The sequence below is a fragment of the Ricinus communis genome, chromosome 8 (genome assembly GCF_019578655.1).
Source record: "Ricinus communis isolate WT05 ecotype wild-type chromosome 8, ASM1957865v1, whole genome shotgun sequence".
Classification (NCBI taxonomy): Eukaryota; Viridiplantae; Streptophyta; class Magnoliopsida; order Malpighiales; family Euphorbiaceae; genus Ricinus; species Ricinus communis.
The window spans coordinates 21,678,904-21,700,842 of NC_063263.1; the positions used below are offsets into that span (position 1 = coordinate 21,678,904).

The 21,939-nt window shown below is 31.5% G+C and overlaps 1 protein-coding gene across 2 annotated transcripts; it reads right to left on the bottom strand.

Moving 5' to 3' along the window:
- Window positions 1-12,199: 12,199 nt before the first annotated feature.
- On the bottom strand, window positions 12,200-20,361 carry LOC8268699 (putative protease Do-like 14). Of its 2 annotated transcripts, XM_015720828.3 has the most exons (14): window positions 20,208-20,361; window positions 19,896-19,946; window positions 18,523-18,614; window positions 18,273-18,348; window positions 18,031-18,177; window positions 17,818-17,945; window positions 17,414-17,706; window positions 17,228-17,288; window positions 16,777-16,907; window positions 15,947-16,067; window positions 15,723-15,815; window positions 13,884-14,008; window positions 13,666-13,729; window positions 12,200-12,591 (listed from the first exon to the last, which is right to left on the bottom strand). In XM_015720828.3, exons 4-13 carry the CDS (start codon window positions 18,340-18,342, stop codon window positions 13,702-13,704), a joined length of 1,197 nt encoding a protein of 398 aa, XP_015576314.1. In that variant the 5' UTR covers window positions 18,343-18,348; window positions 18,523-18,614; window positions 19,896-19,946; window positions 20,208-20,361; the 3' UTR covers window positions 12,200-12,591; window positions 13,666-13,701. The 2 variants fall into 2 exon arrangements, with proteins under 2 accessions (XP_015576314.1, XP_015576313.1); XM_015720827.3 differs by lacking the exon at window positions 18,523-18,614.
- Window positions 20,362-21,939: the final 1,578 nt, after the last annotated feature.

Below are 21,939 nucleotides of genomic sequence, written 5' to 3' on the forward strand. Positions count from 1 at the left end.
TGGAAACTGTGTAGAATTGCACATAGCCGACTGGCTCTATGGAAAGCCGATAAGCTCTATGCACAGCTGAGTTCGGCTCTGCATTGAAAAATTTTAAGGCAATTACAATTTGGTCCATGAACTTTTAGAATTTACCATTTCACCCCTTAAGCTTAATTTTTTTTTCAATTTAGTCCAAAATGATTTCAGAAAATAATTTTTGGTTCAATTATTCACAATCCAAATTGAAATTTGATCGTCCTCAACCTCTCAAGAGTAGAGAAAAGCGGTAACTTTCATCATCAGATTTTTCGTAATTCTCTCGATATTTAGATCTAGAAAATGGATGCTGACAGTACTAGAATATCACGCATGTATTTTGCCATCTCCTCATCAAAAACAAATTGGGATCGACCAATACCATTTCTAAGTTTAAAGACTAGTGTTCTTAGATTCAACCTATATTTTGGGAGATGTTTTAATTTTCGACGAAACACTCTTACTGGAATTGCTTGTTCATGAGGGATCAGTCTGATGTTTTGATGATGCCATGGTTGATCACTATTGTTTCTGACATCTTGTTTCTATTGGCATACAATGGTCCCACCAAGCATGCCAAAAATTTGGTCATGACCAAAATCCAATAGACGTTGACTAGAGAATATCTCAAATATTATTTTAAAGTAGGTTTTGTTGCCAGCTAAAAAATCCAAGAATAAGTAACAAGTAACAAGGATAGCTTTACTTGATCAAGAATGGATCTTGACCAAATGGAAGAGATATCCTGGAGATAAATCACCCAGCCACTCTAAGAATACGAATCCGCACTAGAGCCTTCAATTCCATAGGAAAATCTAGTATGATCAAGGGATTACTAATCATAGTGATTAAGATACTTGTAGAGAAATTTGAACCAAACATATGTATTAATTTGTGAATAATCATGTCTTTACAATATGCTTCTTCCCACTTTTTATAATTACAAAGTCCTATATGAATAAGAAAACTTAATAACATATAGCTCTTATCCCTTAGCATTATACTCTATCTATACTATAGTACTCAGAATCTTACTTTATCTACAACTCTGGTCAATGCTTCTTATAACTAACCCCTAAATATTTAACATTTGGGCTATGAAATGGGCTTACACAGTCTGACTTTGAATCCATTTAATAAAGCCCATAATAATTTTAGGACAGCGTCAACAAGTAGCTATTAACACTGCTAAGGTCTTCCGTTAAGGGAGGACTTAAATTTCAGAATTTTACTATTTTAAAGAATTATTGTGCCTAAAAGTAAATTAATGGTTAATTCTTTCTCACACCAAATATTAGGGATAAAAATGTACATTTTCTCTACATATTATAAACCAACAATATTTCTTTATTCAGTTTATATAGAGCTTATATGCAACTTCTAGTAACATTTCTAACTTATTTTTTAAATCTATTATGATGTTTTCTACTTTTAGTTTTAGCATCTCAATTTTCGTATTTATATTTTGATGTCAATAAAATATAAAAATTATAGTCAAATTTATTGTTCAATAGATGTACTTCTAGATACACAAGCACTTGTTAATTTATTATTATAGCTCTCTCGAAATCTTAAAAAAGATAAAAGAAAGTTAAACCTAACCTTATTGTTAATAGTTTCAGTATTAAAATAAAAGCCTTAGTCATATATATAATGACTAGTATTGCTCTTCATGTGCATTATATATGTAAATATTACAATAATGACTATATGAATATATTAAATTAGTATGTAAAAATTATTTATTAAATATATTTAATTATTTTATGAGTAAATTTTTTGGTGTAAAGTAGGAATTTATATTTTATTATACATTTTATAAATTTAATAAATTATTAGAATTCAATTAAATTTATATAAAATCATAAGATATATATAATTTTTTTATGTTCATTTAATGACTCATTATCCATACTAAGTTTTATATATTTATTTTATCTAATTATAAATTAATTAAAATTGTTATTTGTCAAAAAATTTATTTTTGTTGAATAATCATTTTTATATAGTTTCTTAAAATAATTTAATTACATTATTAGAATAACTCATATTTGGTCCCTTGTATTTTTATTTTTTTTTCCGAATTAGGTCCTTCCACTTTTATTCGGTGACATTAATTCCCTATACTTTTATTTTTGTAAGATTTAAGTCATTTCTAACAGTATTAAAAGTGTGTATTACACGCACCATTAATGCGTGTAGAAATAATCTTTAAGTTTTATGTTCTAAATTTTTTTACTTTTATTTTGTGAGATTGAGTCTTTGTACTTTATTTGCATAACGTTAAACCCTTGTACTTTATTTTGTTGACATTAACCCCCTAAAAGTTATTATTTAAAATTTTGAGTTATAAGAATTATAAGAATTTATTGTAATTTAGATTTAAACTATATTTTTATTTTAATACTAAGCTATTAATTTAAGTGGATGATACCACTTGATTTTAATTTATTTAGTTAAAATTCTTATTCATTAGATTAAATGTGTTTTAATTAATAAAAATAAGATATGAGTACAGAGGCCAAATATGGATTATTCTTATACACATTAAGTTAATATTGTGTATAATTTACGTCATAAAAGGACTTAAATTTTACAAAAATAAAAATACAAGGACACAATGTCATCGAATGAAAGTGCAAAGACCTAATCCAAAAAAAAAAAGAGTACAGGGACCAAATATAGATTATTCCTATATTATTTTAATAAATTATTTAATAAATATATTAAATACTATAATGGTCTAATTGCTACTTTAATCATAAACTTTACCGTGTTTTGCAATTTTAACATGAACTTTCAATTTTGGCATATTTGGTCACCTACTTAATAAAATTTGCAATTCGAATCACCGACTAAATTTTTGGTAGTCTTTTGTCAATGTGTCAGACAACTTTTATTTTGCTATGCCATGTTGTCAGCTCCATTAAACACGTTAGAAACATATCAAAAGCACCATTTCTATTTGGGACATCCAAAATCGAATACTAAAAAACCCTAAAATCGAATTTCCTGCTTATTTCCCTCTTTCTTCGTTCTTTACCTCATATCACATTTATAAGATTTAAAAAATCAAACACCTAACACCCAAATCAAAAAAAGTCAGTTAGAACCCACAAACCCCCAACTCAGTACAACCAAGCTCATGTGCATCATTTACGAGCTCCATACCATCAGTCATTTATACTCGGCACAATTTGAATATTGATCTATTGACATCATGCACTGATGAGAACCCAACAAGACATTTCTTTAGGTTCCATGTTAGAAAGCATGAGAATTGTAAAATTTTTGAGTGGCTTAATCTAAAACTTCCACCATTTTAGAAGGGGTGTTTTGTCAAGTTGAAGGTTCAAAAGGATAGTCTATAATAGCAACTAAGATGCAAGGCTAAAATAGAGAAATTATTCTTTGATAGAATAGACATGCAGAAAGCTGAGATGGAGAGAAAGAATGAACAACACCAAGAAGCTCTTAAAATGATTGATGAGCTCACAATGAAGAATGTTGAAATGGAGAATAAGCTTGAACAACCTTATGATAAGAGAATGCAGCTAATTAAGGATAAGAAATGCTAAAGTTAGAAATTAGGACATGGAAAAACATAGGAGGTGGTTTGATAATATTAGTGCTTGTTTTATTTATGGTCACATTCTCTAAAGCAGTTAGTGGTGGGGGTGATAAGTTGATGCTGCTTTAGGTTATATTAGGATATAGTGCATGTACTGAGTAGTTATTTACTACTGTTGTTTTAGAAGAAATGAAATTATGACTTGTGTTTTAGTCTTAACACTATTGTTGTTTTAGAAGTAATGAAATTATGACTTGTGTTTTGGTCTTAATAATACTGTTATTTTAGAAGTATAGAAATTATGACTTGTGTTTTGGTCTTAATTCCGTTGATTGCCTAAATTATGTGTTTTATAAGTGGGACAATATAAAAGGACACAAAATGACATCTTCTATATATTGAAGTAAGTGAACCAAGTTTTGGCCATTTAAGTCATTTCATCAAATAAGACCTAATTGAGCTATAGGCAGCTCACAAAAATCAGTACATGACTCAAATTTTAATGCCATAAATACATATAAACTACCAGTTCAAAATTGACTAGCAATAGAAATACATAATTATCAACCATGTCCAAGAACAAACATAGATATTGCCCTATCAATATTACTCCCTTGAGTCCCTATATTTTCTTCCAATTGTGTTTGTTGATGAAGTTCTACCTCCTCTCACACCCCTGCCAGCTCTTCTAGTACGCCCATCTCTTATATTACTCTGAATTGGTTGTGAAGATGTTGTATGTCTTGCATAACTTGGTGGAGCTGATGATAATGAAGAAGCCTTTCACATGTTGATGTTGCCTTTGCTACTCCTTTTACAAAATGTACTACATTCACTCTCTTATCATATGGCATCTGTAGATATGTAAAAATAAACATTCATTTTAGTATTCATGTCTTTATGGTATGGATTTTTTCTGAATTGGTTATAGAGCTTATCCTCATGTAAATGTTTCGAGTTTCTTCAAATACCCTTACACCATATCCACTTCTCTCCAATGCTCTTTCTTTTACTGTAACAGACTGATGGTTCACTTGGTTTGCATGAGGTGGCATTTGGCTATTTTTCTAGTGGTTATTTTGTGAGTATGCTTCCCTGATGTCTCACTTTGTGTTCCCACCATTGTACTGGTTCTAGTTGTAGTTATGCATGCAAAAGTTATTGCATTTTTTCTACAAACTCTCTTTAGTGGTCTTCCTTTCCTCATATTAACTTTAGGTGGCCTTTCAACTAGGTCATTGATACAACTCCCCTTGTTATGGTCAATTTGGAAGTATTTTTGACAAGTAATTAGTATGTCAATCCTTTTCAATTTAGTTGCATTAGACTCCTCTTCGATGCCCTTTTCTTACTTTTCTTAGGCCTCCCTGGCATTTTTTTGAAAGGGGGGGCTGAATTGGGTTGCCAAGGGCATCTCGCTACATCTTCTTGCCATTTAATGGCTCTGATGCATGCTGGTATGTTTCAATATATTTTTCTATTGTGTAATAAGGGTCAACAAAGTCTGCAGGGTCTTTTTTTAAAAAGTGTATATAGGAACATGCATGAACACATGGTATACCAGTTATATCCCATGATCTACAGGTGCAATTGCATTTATTTAACTCTATAACAAACTGATCATCCCCTATCACTACTTGGAATTTATTCCCAACAGCTCGCTTAGAAAAGCACAACCTACTATTATACTTTTTTTGCTCTAACTTTTCCCTAATCCTAGGACAAATAATGTCTATCGAACCACTCATTTGCATTAATTTTGTGTGTTGCCTCTCCATCAATTCAGTTCTGATGTCCTTAAGCATATCAATTATAGGTCTACCCTTAGCTTTAACTTTATAACCATTGAATGTTTCACTAACATTGTTATCTATCATATCACATTTAGGTATGGTAGAAGTGAAAGCCTTACAAAATTTCGAAGGGTCTCTTTCTTGAAAAGTTTATATGCAGCCTCATTCTCTGCCTTCAAATGATCAAGTGCTATATTTACTTAGCCTCATAAGTGCATCTAGCAGCCCTCCAAAGCATGTTCTTCAGTGCTTGACCTTTGTACTCTTTTTTCCAATTATAGTATACATGTCTAGCATAATTTCTATGATCAACATAAGGTGTCAATTCTCTAATTGCATTGATGGGTCCCTACATTAAATATGTTAAGCACAATTAGTATTTGAAATGAAAGCAACTAATTAGTAAAAGAGTAAAGAAGAAGAAGTTAACAGCATGCACCTTTTGTTGGTCACTCATAAAAGTCCATCCAAGACCATTTGTAATATTTAAATCCTCAAATAATATTTTTAAGTACCAAGACCAGAAAAATTCATTTTCTGCTTCAACTACTTCCCAAGCAATTGAGAACATTTGGTTATTCCTATCCTTAGCAATAGTACATAGTAAGGCCCCTCCAAAAAACTCTTCAGGAAACATCCATCAAGGTCAATGATTGGTCTACATCCATTTAAGAAACCCTTTCTAAGTGCACTAAAACCAATAAAGAAAGCTTTAAAGACAGTGTCATCATTTAATAGAAAGTCAATCATGGTTTCTTTATATATCCTAATCAACTCAGCCTTGTATTTTCTCAAACTGGCATAATGACCAAACACTAATCCTCTTAATATCTCTAGTGTCTTCGAATTAGTTCTATATAGTTTCCATTGTGACAGTTGAACAACATTCTTCTTCAAAATATCATCTTCTAAATTTTGAATAGTTCAATTTGGATTTATTCTAAATCTATTCAGATACTCTTTTACAATCCAAGTTGAAGTAGCTTCTTTATACTTCATTTCTCTATGACATGTATGATTCCCTTGATATGTATTAATTGAAAAGGATTTTTTCCTAAGTATCATACTCCCATACAGTCTCCACCTGCAACCTACAACATATTTGGCTTCCAACTGGTTCTTGTTAATCCTTATAATTTGTATATTGTGACCATTCAAGATTGATTATCTTTATACAGCTTGTCTGCACTGTATGCCATCTTCAAATCTCATCCTTAGCACAAAGGTCAGTACCTTATGATCACACTTAGGGTTATAAGTAACCCTTTTCTTCTTCCTTCTCCTTTTTGATTCATCCTCATCTACATCTTCATCAGTTATTGAGTCTAAGTTAACATCACATTCAGAGTCTCCGTACTCTAATTTCATTTCCTTATCAAAATGGTCTTCATTATTATCATCACACCTCACATCACTTTTCTTTCTCATAAATCCACTTGAAATGTTCATCCTCTCTGCAGCTTCATCTATAGGCACATAGCTTCAAAACTTTATCTTATTCTACCTAGCTTCCATATACTCTTCATCATCTGAAGCTAGATCATGATAAAAAAGGTTGTCGTCGGCATCACTTTCACCCACTAGATTATAATCTAGATCCCCTAAGTTATCTTCTGCAGATTATTCACACACAGCAGGCTTATCAATGTCATAATCACCTTCTAATGCCACATCAACATCAATGGCACCGGTTTCGCGAGCTATGGCCGATTGGAGGGCATATCCGGACTCCCCTCAGCTCAAGCTTTCTAATGGCACCGGTTTCGCAGCGATCGGACTCTGTTTGAAAATCGACGGCCGAGATCTTTTGTAAATCTCTCTGGATGATCGGGGGTCGGATTGGAAGATCGGAAGCTGGGATCATCATCAGCGCGTTGTCTCGAGTCTGTAGGCGCATTCGGATCGTCGATCGGACTCTAGTGGCTGGAGGCGAGTCGACCGAGTGATCAAGCATCTTGGTAATTCTCTGGACCGTTGATTCTAGAGTTCATTGATAAAGAAATTATGTTTTTAATTATTATGTTGAATATTAAAAAAGTTATGTGAGGCTTATTAGTTAAAATAAAATTTGTCGGATCGTCTGCTAGTTATCGTGATTTGTGTTGTGTTGCAGAGTCAGGAAAAATAATGTAGTGTGGTGGCCCGACTCCGTTAAATCAATTGTTGGAGATTTGAAGTGTTTTCCAGCAGGTCCTGGACCCGTTATATGGGAGGTAGACATTTGTGTTTAGGGGAGGTTCTGCCGAATTTCCGGTAGAATTTACCCGAGTCAAAATTTTTAGACAGTCAGTCCTAGGAGTCTAGGCCTAGGGTTAATTGTCAAATGTTTTACTGTTATTGATTGAATTTCTTTTCATGATTAGATAAATCCGTCAGTTCAGCTCGCTCCATCCGAGGCATCGGAGCATAGCTAGGAAGTCGTAAGAATAGTGAGTTAAAGACATATATCTTTTTACATGTGTCATGCCAAGATTTTACGAAATAGTTCTGATTATATGATTTAATATTTTAATTATTTAGTTAATCACTATTTATATATGTTTCACTTTGTGTATTATGATTTTATTGATTGCGTGTTGACTCGGGATAGGACAGCAGTAGAACATGCCACATGATGGGTTGCATCAGGACCACGTGCACACTGGTAGGAATCTGAGACAGATAGTAGAAAGGGTAAATTTAAGACTTGCCCTGGTCGAGCATTGCTCTCTGAGCTGAGTAGAGTGAGTTTTTCGGAGTAAAGGTCCCTGGTCGAGCATTGCTCTCTGGGCACCGTCTTATTTGGAAACTTAAGTGACCATACTAGACTTAAGGACCCTCGTCGAGCTTTGCTCTCTAAGCGTCAGTCTTATTGAAATAAGAGAGCCGAAAGGCTAAGACTGTTAGTGGTAATTAAGTGACCGGACTGGATTTAATGACCTTGGTCAAGCTTCAATCTCTGGGCGCCAGTTCTGTTGGAATGAGAGAGTTGAGACTGTTAGCATTGGGACTAGAGTTCTACTGAGGTACTCCGTCCCGTAGTATGAAATAAGATTTATTTTATTTTACAGAAGCATAGCATGACACGTATTTTATTTAAATTAAACAAAAAATTTATTGAAGTATTTATATTCGTTTTAGGATATATGATTTTAACTCACTCTCGAAACTGACAATCTCAATTTCACTATTTTCAGGTGTGGTTAGTTTTCTGCAGTTCTTTTCTCTAGCAGCCTCACTCCTTCATCCTCGGGTTAGATATAACTGAATTCATTGGTATGTTAACTTTTAAAATTCTAGATTCTCCACAGTAGAAGTTGTAGACTTATCATTTTATAATTTTATGTAAATTCAGTTCTTGCCTAATTATGCTGGCAGACCGAATTAAATATGTAGAATTTGATTTTAAGGTAAATTGTGAATCAGTGCTTAGGATTGAGTTCGAATCTCAATTTGATTGAGTTAGTGAATGGTCAAGCTTACTACGGGATTCGGTGACTTTAAGCCTACACATTCCCTAGTGCCGGTCAGGACTCACAAATTGGGTCATGACACCATTATACCTTTTGATTATGGCATGGTATTGTCAGGTCCAAACATAGGGCTACTTTATTTGTTTGCCATATCTTCATTAGGTGTTTATGGAATTATTATAACATGCCAGTCTAGTAATTAAGGGGCAGTCGTTCGATCATCTATGATACTAGGACCAATAGGTCAAAATGGGTTTGTGCTTGAAATCTTAGACCAAAACATTATGTATGGATGGTACGAACTGCCTAAATAAGAATTCTTGAATAGCGAGCAACCAAAAATTATTACTCACTACATTAAAAAATTTTCATTAATGAAAGATGTAAATCCATTAAAAAATAAAAAATATGTATAAGTGCAATGACTCGTATGAAGTCTACAAGCAAGAAAGCCTTAAAGATAGACTAATGCACATAATGCACATGTATAACAACATTAGAAATGTATCCAAAGACCTATGTTTTTTGAAAGGAAAAAAGAGGACTTTCGAGGAAAAGCTCGTAGAATACTTAAGAAAATCTTTCCAGCTAAACAGATTTAGTAGTGGTAAGAGTGGGCAATCGAAAAAGGTTCATTCAAGAATCATTCTTTTAGTCAATTCGTTAGCTAATTCATCTAGCGCCTCTAAGCTTGACATTCTTAGTGCAAAATGCCATTAGGTGGCTCTTATGTTAAGGTTCCTTTTGTTTTACTAAATATAGGAGGTGCATAAATGGTTGGTAAAACTGTTGTGGGGCAGTGAACATAATCAAAAATCGATGTTGGGGCAAAAGGCACCGAAGGAGTAATAGGACCAACCATCACTACCATAGGGCTCTAGTGGTAAATCTTGCCATCTCAAACTCCTATTTCTCTCACGTGTCAACAAGCAAATTGGGTGCTCTCCCTTAACGTCGTAGGACTTTGTTGCAGGTCTTAATGTTGGATTATTAAAAAAGGCATCCTTGTCGCAGCAAAGCTCGTCTTTCTTAGTTTTTAGTCAAAAACGAAACTTTCACATGTCCGATAGGTCTTTATACTATACTAGTTTCCTTAGCTAATTTAGCCCTTAATATATTTATTAATTTTATTTAATAGTAATTTAAATCTTTTTTATTTAACAATATTACTATTATTTTTATTTAATATTTAAATATTTATTTTAATTTAATTAATATTTTCTTTCATTTTAAAAGTTTAATTTAAAAGAAAAATAAAGATATTTGAATAGTGAATAGTATTTTGTAATTTAGGTTTAGAGTATTAGTAATTTAGAATTAAAAATATGTATATTTATTATTTTCATTCTTTATAAAAGGAAAACGGATTCTTGAGAACTCTTGCTCGCTCATGTCACATTGAGATACTACAGAAGAAAAAACTGTAAAATTCGATCCAATTTATGGTAATCGATTAGTGTCCCATCGATTTAATATTAAAATGACTTATAGCCTGTGTAATCTTAGTTTCTTTTCATTGTAGGAATGGAAGACTTCCTCTAGTGCCTCTACAAGCAAAATATCGATAGGTCCTTCAATTTAATTGAGTACCATAACCCATGCTTTTATTGTTTCCGTAGCATCTCCTAAAGGCGTAACTGACAGGTTTTGTTCTATCTGCCCATCCGAATCATCCCATATACTCTAAAAGAGTAGAGGTAAGATCCGGAGAGTAGGACAGAAAATTAGGTGTACAGCCTAAAAAGTCTTATATTCTTTTTTCTCATTGGATTTCAGTCTATTGGGATCAAGAATTATTATAAATGAATCTATTAAAAATAAAATAGAAATAAAAATAATAATAAAATTTATATTTATATATATACATTCCAGCTTCAATGGCAGGTGAGTCGGGTCGGGAAGGATTTTTAGGAGAAATTTGAGATTATTTTTTATTCGATTTTAGATGTCCCAAATGGAAACGGTGTGTTTTGACATGTTTATGACTTGTTTAATGGAGCAGACAATGTGGCACAGCGAAACAAAAGTTGCCTGACACATTGGTGAAAGATTACCATAAACTTATTCAGTGATTCGAATTGCAAATTTTATTAAGTGTATGTCCAAATATACCAAAATTGAAAGTTCATGCTAAAATTGTAAAACACGATAAAGATCGTGATTAAAATAGCAATTAAGTCTATAATAATTCATCAATTTTTTATAGGATTATGAACGTATATGGAATTAAGAATTAGGGCTGAAGAAATAGGATTAGGAGAATATTTTTTTTTTAGAAAGGATTAGGTAGTAATTAATTCTATTAGGATTAGAAAACTAAATTAATTATATATTGAAAAAGAATAAAATTAGTAATTATCGATTAATTATAAAGATATTTTAGTCAGTTTAAAATTTTTTTCCCTCTTTCGTGCTTTTATATATTTACTATATTATAGATATGTGTCATTTGTATAATTTCAAATTAAAATAGTTACATACAAAATATTTTGATTTACATTTCAAGTAATCGCAAATATAAAATAGTAATCATAAACTATAAATACATAAATCATTAATAGTGTTATAAACCTTAAAAAAATTGAATTAAGAAAAGATAATATACATTAAATAATGTTATAGACTAGACTTCACTTGATTAAAATATATTATTGATGAATTTAAGTATTTGATGAACCTAATTTGTTACAATTGCCAAATATATGAAGTTAATGGAACATCTATATAATGTCTAAGTATAAAATGAACCAACTATAGCATATAAAATATAATAAATGATAATAATTTTAAAATAATATTCAATACACTAAAATCTTTCTATAATGTATCTATATAGAAATAATACATAATTATAAATTTTATATTCAATTTGAGTAAGTTATAAATAGAAATAAATTATATATTATAATAAGTTATTAATTTTTTAAAATTTTATTTTAAGAAGAGTCCTCCATAAAATACTATATATATACCAATATTTTATCTTACTATCTTACAATTTTACTTCATCAATCCTATTTGTATATATCTTATTTTTAATTGCTATCATATTATCTAACATAATATTAAACTAAAAAAAAAATAATTTAATACTCAAATCTCCTTCAAATTATACCTCCATAATCATACATTTTATGTAAAAGTACAAAGAGAGGGATTATTTATGAGAACCTATTATTTAAATTAATCATAAATAATTTATAAAGTACAAATCAAATTTTAGAAGACAGCATAAATCTAATTTTGAGACTACTTGCAGTCCATGCTTAGATTAATTAGAGTCCAGCTTTAAAATTATTTTTATAAAAAAGTAATTACCACTACATTTTCTGTATTTGCATTAACCTCTTAAAAACATTATTAAATACTATAAGCTGTGAGCATGATCAATAGTAATACCACTTCTGATAAATACAAAAGTTATAAAAATAATAGCTGCTGCAACCACCTTTCTAACCCTAATAATCTACCAACGGCAGGCATGGGAAGGGCAAAAAATCAACCCTCCCACCCGGTTGCTATTCCTAACAAAATAAGTTACCCCTGCTCCGGTTGCAGTTCCTAACAAAATAAGTTAACCCTGCTCCACCTGGTTGCTGTTCCTAACAAAAATAAGTTGAGAGGTTTTGACAGTTGAAATTACAAATACCACTGTTCTAAACAACAAAAGACACTAATATTTCCTTATGCTACTACCAAAAATGATTCCCCAAAAGCCCTTGGAGAGGCGGAGTGCCTGCCCATCTGCCATGCAAACCTACAAAATGAAGCAGAAGGTGAAGAATTGCATTAGCAAAGTATTAAATATATCTATTTTCAGGAACCAAGGAATTGGAAATTGAGGTTGGAATGTATTCCACAGAACTTGGCAATTTTATTCATTTCACACAATAATAGACACGTATGAGTTACAAAAAGGCAGCTCAAGATCCCTTTTAGTAAAATGGCAAGAACTATATTCCATAACTTGTCTAAGAGCCAAGTTGAGATTGCTGTCCCGCATGAAACAGGCTTATTAATGCCTTTTCTAGAAATAGGTTGGATAAAAGCAATTCATAAAAAAGTAAATAAATAAAGAAATCAAACTATTAAAATCAAAAAAAATTTAAACCGGTTTTCTAGTATCCACCGGCAATCCCAAATAGACCCTAATTGTCTTGGACAATTTTCTATACAAATATGTCTAAAAAGCACTTGAAACAAATAGATCTCTCGTCAACTGAACAATCAGCCTTGCTAAAAATATGTTTTATCTCCATTTTCAAAAAGAAACACATCTCTGGGTGTGTGCTTTCTTACTCTTATGTGAAATTTAATCCCTTAAATTGTAGAATCACAGCTGCTATTCTAACTTAGTCAGGTAGCACCAAAATGAAAATTTTAAACCTTTCAAATGCCACTTGCTTATATCTTCTCATGACATAGATCATATGAAATTGAATGGATAAAATGCAGATATAGGAACAGAGCTTTCATTTAATTAAGTAACTCAGATCTGTCATCTACTGCAATCCAACAAAAAGAAAAATGAAACAGAGCTTTCACACAATTAACCATGGTACACAAAGGAATTCAAATCCTAAATAGACCTTAAAGCAAGTATGTCTAAGAAAAATATCTACCTTGTGCTATTAATGTGTTTGATGTTTAAATATAATCAAATTATATATCTTTGCAGAACATGAATGACTACCTTAACAATAACAAAATATTTGCTGGCTAAAACCGAATAAGTGACATGCAGTGGCCTTGACTAAATGAAAACACACTTAAGTCACCAGACAACATGTTCACATGTTTCAAACACCATTATCCTGATATAACTCATTACCTATGACTTCTAGGAATGGCGCCTATCCTCCAGCGTTCAGCGTGCATTATTCAAGAGCGGCCAGCTGATATAGCAAACCATTTATCATTTAGATCAAAGGTGGTCGATGTAGGAATGGAAAGTCCCAAACAATGACTTCCCACAGTAGTTGCATGAATGCAACTCTTCTATATACAGAATCTAGAATATTCTTAAAGAAATGAATATGACAGATTTACCTATAAAATTTTTCTGGTGTAGCCTCATCCACCACCATGCTAAAATGCAAACGAACACCATCACTTGCTCGTAGCACAACCAACTCCACAGGATCCCCAACTTTATCCCACATTACCTCCAGCAACTGATACAAATATGAAAAGGAAAAAAGAAAAAAAAGGAAGATGAAAGCATCAGGAGTTTGTGTTTGTGATTGCATGCGTGTGCAGGTGTTTTTTATTCATACAAGCATGTAACTTAGTTTTCAATGCTTTACAACCGCAAGATGTCAAGATACAGGCTGTGAATTATCAACTAAAGAAAAGGCCAAGTCCATAGCAGAGAGTAGCAGTATGGTGAGAGGTACATATGCAACCATAAACCCTATAATACACAAAGGGAAACCGAGTAATTAACTGTTAATAGCTCCAATATACCCAGTTGGTCAGGAACCCATACTGGCAGAAGACTATTACTTATCAAGTTTTTATCAAGACTAAAAAATGACAAACTATTATAAGTAGCACATACACATAACGCAGATGAAAGAAGTGAGGAATATGTCCCGAGCCTTGGCACACAAACAAGCAAAACTGCAGTTCTCATACAAGTTTCCTTTTGAATTCATGTGTTTTTGTCGCTACCATATTTTCATTTGTCAAAATTGGTAGATTAATTTATCACGACATTATCCTCTACAAATATAAAATTACAAACAGCTCAACTGTAGATGATTTTCTTTGCTGAAGTGATAGGCACCATGCCTAAATGACCAGACTATAATTTCACCATTCTACTTTCAAGATCATGCAGCAAGGAATGGATTTACTAGTGTTAATGGAACCAGTAAATGGCTAAAGATTGACAGCCAGATTACACCAGAAACAAAAGCAATAAAAAACTTTAGAACCATATATGCCGTGTTCATTAATTCATGTGAAATGTTAGCATTCTGGAGTTTTAGTTCACCTCTTTCCGCTGTGAACCTCAAAGGTAACTGCTAGTGCAAGTCAAAAAGGTAAAACATAAAAAACACTAGCATCTTTGGCTGCTAACTTCCGCAATACTGCAACAACCTTATTGTAACTACAGTAAGCACCATCAAATTACAACAAAATCATAGAAGGTATACAATTTTGCATGCTGTATTCCGAAAACCAGTGGTACACGGGTTGTCACTAATCACATAGTTAGAATTTCATAAATGATCATAGTTATTAAAGGCGCAAGGCGCACAAAGGGGTCCTGGAACCTAGGCGCAAGGTGCAGGCGCGCGCCACACACACACACAAGGCACAAAAATAAATAAAGAAAGTATTACGCAAAACACACAGTGATGACAAAAAAACACAATTTTTAACAATCAAAGTTCTAGATATAAAACACATAACATAAGCTTCCTAATCCTACTAATACTAAAAAGTTATTATAAAAGCGCAATTAATTCTCATCCACATCAATATTTTCTTCATCGTTATCATCAAATTCAAATTGATCACTTCCAATTTCCTCATCTTCTTCATATTTTCCATCTTCTTCAAAATCAATTTCTTCCTCATCTCTAAGTACTAAAGGAGGGTTAGCTCTCATTTGAGAAGATGCCTTTGTCTTTTCCATTTCCGTAGGCCTAACACTTGAAGAGGAAGAGGCCTAACACTTCCTCATCTCTAAGATGCCTTTTGTCTTTCCCATTTCCTTAGCCTAACTCTATTCTTGATCTTCTTTTCTTTTTTTTCTTTTTTTTTAATCCTTTTCTTTTAATTGAACGAATTGGGTGTGGTAAGGCCTACTACAATCACACACAAATATATGTTTAAGAATAATAAGCTCTTAGTGATGGCACTAACAAGGTAATATACCTCCAAAAAACTCAGAATAGTTTTTCCACCAAACTGAACAATAACGTCGTTGGGACGTATCCCAGCTGAGTGAGCAGAAGAGCCTGGTATAACCTATTTGAAGCTCATAGGATCAGTCAAACCATCCAATTAGTAACAATAATCTAAAACAAGTGCATGGGACAATGACATCACCCAAAAAACCATGCTCTTTCAGAAATGAGCTGCAATAACAAAGGGCATACCTCTTCAACCATAACACCCTTGAAGGTGTTGGGGAACTTCTGAATGATCTTCTCCAGAATATCTAGTCTAACTGCATAAAGATTGGTAAGTTCCATCGCAAGCCAAGGTCGACGAGTTTCCCTATGCCAAAACATTGACTGTTAGATCACCAATGGTTAGACATTACATACAAAGCTCTCCATTCAATTATTTATTCATCAAACTTCTACAAGTGAAAACTGAGAGAATAACTAAGCACCCAAAAGTTCAACCTTTAAATGAGTTAAAGAAGATTGCTACTTTATGAGGCCAAAAGACACATGAAGATCTACTAAAAGGTATGAGAATGACGAGACAATTGATCTCTGGAAAATTATAAACACAAAGCTAACCAATTTAAATTGTTTTAACAACCTTTTTTCTGAAATTTTATAACATGTTGAGAACGAGTGCTAACAGCCTTTTGGATTAATCTACAATATCTATCCCAAATCTGCAGACCCTGAAAAAGTTATGAAGCTTCTGAAAGAAGATTTATGTTTATCTACAAAACTGCTCAATTAACCAAAAAAAAACCAACACTAGAATTACCATTAGACGATATTATTTCACCACCATGATTAAGCCCCAAAAAACTAGAATTTCAAAAAGTGCAACCCCTAATACTCGACAAACCCAATGAGATAAAATTCGATAGTTTAATTCTAAGTGTACCTAGATAGTGTTAAAAAGAAAAAAAAAGGAACCTAATACGAGTGCTACGAAGTCTTTTAATAAAATCACAAGCATTTACAAGTTACAAGTTCAGTGATTATGAAACAACAATTATATACAAAGATTCAAAACATACCCATATTTCTTGTAACGATTCCACCATTTGGAAGCTAGATTGACCGGCAAAAAAGGAGTATGACAGCAGTCATAAAAGCAAATTCCAATAACTTCTCCATAACGGTTGATTAGTGGCCCACCAACACCACACTAGCCAGAAAAGAATTAGACAGAATAATATTAATGACATTGCTACTTATCCAAAAAAAAACATGCATAAGGCTTTAGTCAGTAATATAAGCAAACAAATCTAAGGCTATATCATAATCCAACTAGATACACTACATCTTGAAGAATCACACAAAGGGCAATCAACAAATACTTATCCAAAAAAAAATGCACAAGGCTTTAGTCATTAATATAAGCAAACAAATCGAAGGCTATATCATAATCCAACTACATAAACTACATCTAGAAGAATCACAAAAAGGGCAATCAACAAAGTAATTAGGAGAGAGAAAGACAGATACTCTAGTGATACTGCAATTCGCCCTGAAAAGTTCTTTGCACTGGTATTCACACTGATTGATGCTGTAATGGACAATCAAAGAGTTAATAACTTAAAGAATACGACAAGTTTTCCACACTATAAAAACAACTCAAAATTCGGAACATACTGTTATTATATTAAAAAGTAGAATTAAATTTTGTTTTACCTAAATTCACCAGGAGCAGCCATTAGAGCATGCGGCTTTACAAAATAACGGCCAAGAGCAATTACTCTATCTCCAGGAATAAGATTATATGAATTTGAATGTGGACGAAGCTGAAATGGCTTATCTTGAACAACCTCACTCGGATCAACAGTGATGGAATCATCCAAGTGTCTTAGACATGCAATTGTTAGTGGAGCTTTTGTCTGAATTTTCACGACAACAATATTATAATGGAAGTCAAATGCTACGATTTGACCATCAAGCAACACATCATCTGATAAATGCACAACCACCTAAAAGAATAGTTGATATAAGTAACTAGCCGAACAAGCATTATGTCTCAAACTATTACCAAAATAACGAATAGAAGAGCCAAAAGAGCAGAAAATGTTGCATAAACCAACCTTTATAGCATCTGCAATAGAATTTCCACTTAATGGAGACCTAATGAGATCGGCAGAGGTTAATATAATACCACCAGTATCATCACTTTCTATAACAGTTCCAGAACCCTGAAAAATCTCATCTCCACCTGTAGAAATGGATGTAAAATAAACAAAATTCAATAAAAATAGGTACAAAAATGCTTGAGAAACAACAAAGAAACAAGCACACACCTGAATAAGAAATAAGACTGACAACAGAAACAGAAGCTCTCAAAGCAGCTCTCTTTGTATAAATATCCAAATCCAAATTCTCAAAAAATCTAGAGAACTTTGGTTGCTTCATAGCATAGTTCATTATGTAATTCATATCATCAGCGGCTAAACAATTACAAGAACAAAATCAAAACATAATAATAATAAAATACATAAAGATCAAAAGCAAGGAGAATAAAATGAATGAATAGTAAGCTCACTGCAAGAGGCCTCCCTTATATCACGGTACCACGGATCTGGTAAATCCCTCTTTTTACTTTCAATATGCATAATTACCTATTTAAAAACAAAATCAAGATTGGAACACTTTCATAATCATGTATAAGACATTAAAATAAATCAAAATTAAGAGCCCTATATATGTGATATTGATATTGAACAATAGAGGCAAAGATCAAATTCATCTTGTTTAGAATCAAAAGAAAAAAAAAAGGCAAATATTTAACCTACCTATAGTTTAACTTTTACTAGTCTTCAAGATAATGTATAAGTCCCAACCCTGTCAACCCCAAGCCCTTTTTCTCCTAGGTTTCCTAATTTCCCTGACATTGAAAACAGAGAAAACTTCCAGTCCAAATTATCATAGCAACGGACAGGGTACCCGCCCATATAAGGATATCAAAACACAAAAGCGATTAAAATACACATACCCGAAACTTCCCAAACCCATTTAAGAAATTACCTTTATTATCCAAACATGTGCTAAATCTAAATAGAAATACTCGCATATTACCCAAACCAGCCCAAACACGATTAATATATAGCTTTTAAACAAATTTTTTTATGGATAATTAACTGGGTAGCAGGTGCCCTACTCATTAAACACCTGTTTCTATGAATTCATTTAGGCAATTGAAAGTATCCTCATTACAAAAACCCATTTACAATAATTAAACTCTAAAATAAATCAACAAATATTAATGAAAAAAAACTAGAAATTAGGATTATTCAAAACTATCCAAAAATGCTCACTATTCAATACATTACAATTATAAACCTAACACGTAAAACTATCCTTTCCATTTAAAAGGACAGCAAGATAAGGAATACAGCACTGTTAGTGAAAAGGAAACTAAATGTTGACAAACCAAACTGTCTAGTAGTTATGCATGAAGCCAAAGAGGTATGAAAGAGTTTGAACAACCAGCTAGAAGTCATAAAGTTAACCATCATCGAATTTGTCACAAAAAATTCAGAAATTTGAACCAATTCCTAGGTAGGAAAATCTGATTTTTCAGAGACATCATTGAAATACAAAATGCATCATGATAACAGAATTCATCACAAAGAAGGAAAAATCAAATTCCCCTTCAGCTTCTTCCTGGGGAAGAAGTGCAGCCCTATTTCAAAATGGTAAGCAAAAGAAATGTCTTGAAGCAGCACCAGATCACCAAAAGTCACAGAATTGGATCAATCGTTTCTTGGTAAAGCAAGAAACCAAAACCTAACTTTGAAGTGCAGCCTGCTTTAACTCAGCAAATATCAACACATAAAACAGCATCCTATGATTCACCAGCACTAGACACCAGGAAAACAGCAGCATTAACCAAAATATGTAAGACCAAATTTTCAAAGCTAAATAACTATCCATTACCATGCGCTCTATAAAAACACCGTAAGAATTGACCCGTACAGCCAAACTCAAAAGAGAAGCCCAAGCATCAAGAAAAGAAACATGAAATCAAACCACATAAGCCGAACTTAATTCAGAAAAGCAAAATCACTACTCTAATTTTCTTTTCTTTTTATTTTCTTTTCGTTTTCAAGAAAAAAGAGCTACGTTCCCAAGAAAAGCACTAAATACAAGTTCCAAGAGGCATTACCAGTTCTTGAGAGTGGAGAACTTTTCAGCTACTTGAATGAAGAATCTCAGTCTATGGAAGTTGTGTTCCAAAAAAACAAAAGAAGACTGTCAGCAGCTTAGATGCAATATGACTCTTCGAACAAAAAACTAAACCAAAATTAGCATTTTAAATACTGAAATAATCTTATTATAACTATTATTAAGGGAAATTTTAAAATAAAAGGACTGTACAAAATCATCATCATCATAACCCATAACAGACAGCAACTCCCACTTTTCTCTCCAACCAATCAACATAAGCAGACGGAAAGAAGGTATAATTAAACTACACCTGGTAGATTCGGATTAAGAGGAAGAAGAAGGCTGCGAGGCTGCAAGGGCAATGGAGGCTTGAGAGAATAAATTAGGGTTTGTTGTGTTATGTGTTCTTTTCTAGTGATTTAGTTTTCACTTGCATCAAATTTTTAGGCATACGGAATTTTAAATGAATTATATAATTTTGATTTTTTTATTTTTTCGATTAAGAGCTTTTCAAACTAAAACATTATTTTTTATTTTTTATAAAAATTTTAAAATTTAATTTTCATCCATTTTGAGTTTAAATATTAAAAAATGAAAATAAAAATATATAATTCATTTATGTGTTAAAATAGTATTGATTGGTACTTAACGGTAAAAATAAAAATAAGTAAAATTGAAAAAAATAAAAAATCAAATCAAATAGAAAAATTGGATTTGATTTGGTTCGATTATCTTTAACACTTAATTTAAATCGATCTATTAAGTGATAAATTGAATATTATTAGATTCGCTCATTTTTACTTAAAAAGTTTTTAGTATAATCAAACCAACAAAAATGTCTATAAACATCTAAAATATTTTTTATATGTTTTCGTTTATATTAAGCAAAAATAATTTTTTTAACCTTGAAATATATTTATTTGTATATTAGATATTTTTATTATTGTTAATGTTGAATAAATACTTTTTATATATTTATTATATATAATATTTATAGTTTAAATTATAAAAAATCAAAAGGCTAATTCAGTTTAATTATTAATAATATTTCAATTTGGTTCGATGAATAAGATTTTAAAAAATAGTCATTCGGTTTTTGGTCAAAATCTAAATCGAATGTTGCTCAACCCTAAAATAAAAGCGAAATTATTTTAAAAGTGAATGTTAATATTTTTTTATATTTTAATATTGGTGAATAAACTAGGCAACACTCATTATTAAGTCTCTGAACTTTTTTATTTTATTTTATTGAGTTCTTAAAATTTTAATTTATTTTATTAAGCCCTTATACTTTTCTTTTTACTTTGATTAAGGATTATTAAATTCTCAATACAAGCAAAAATAAAAATACAAGAGTTAAATGAAATAAAATAAAAATCAAAGGACTCGATAAAAATAAAATCGAAAGATTCAAAAACTTAAAATGCATTTTAACAATAAACTATTAGTATTTTGATATTCAACGAACTAATATTGCTTATTTGTGATGACATGGTATTGATTTTATCAAATGAGATTAATAAAAAAATATCTTTCTAAGTAGTTAAAAGATACATTACTCATAAAAATTAGTTATAAACATGATTAAAGACATTTTAATATAACATAATCATAAGTTAACACCGTAAATCCATTTGATACTAAAAATATTTTTTTCTATTGTTAAAGTTTAAAAAGAAAACCTTAGTTTTCTATTTTTTTTTTACAGAAAAAGAATGACCACGTGAATTTGTAACTGTACTAAAAATTGATATAAGAAATAAAGATTGTTTCTTCTTTTTTTTAGTGATGTTTATTTTTCATTTGCATCAAAATTACGTAGTTCTAAATGAAACTATATAGTTTGATTTTTTTTTATTATTTTATTCTATATATATATAAAACACATATATGATACTTTAACAAAAATAACTTAAATGACTTGGTGGTACAAAGATCTCACTTTTTAAATTCAAGATTGAGTATGATACTTGTTTATAATTGCAAAGTATCTAAATATTGAAAGTTTTACCAAATATGTCATTGCGGAAGAAGAACTTGCA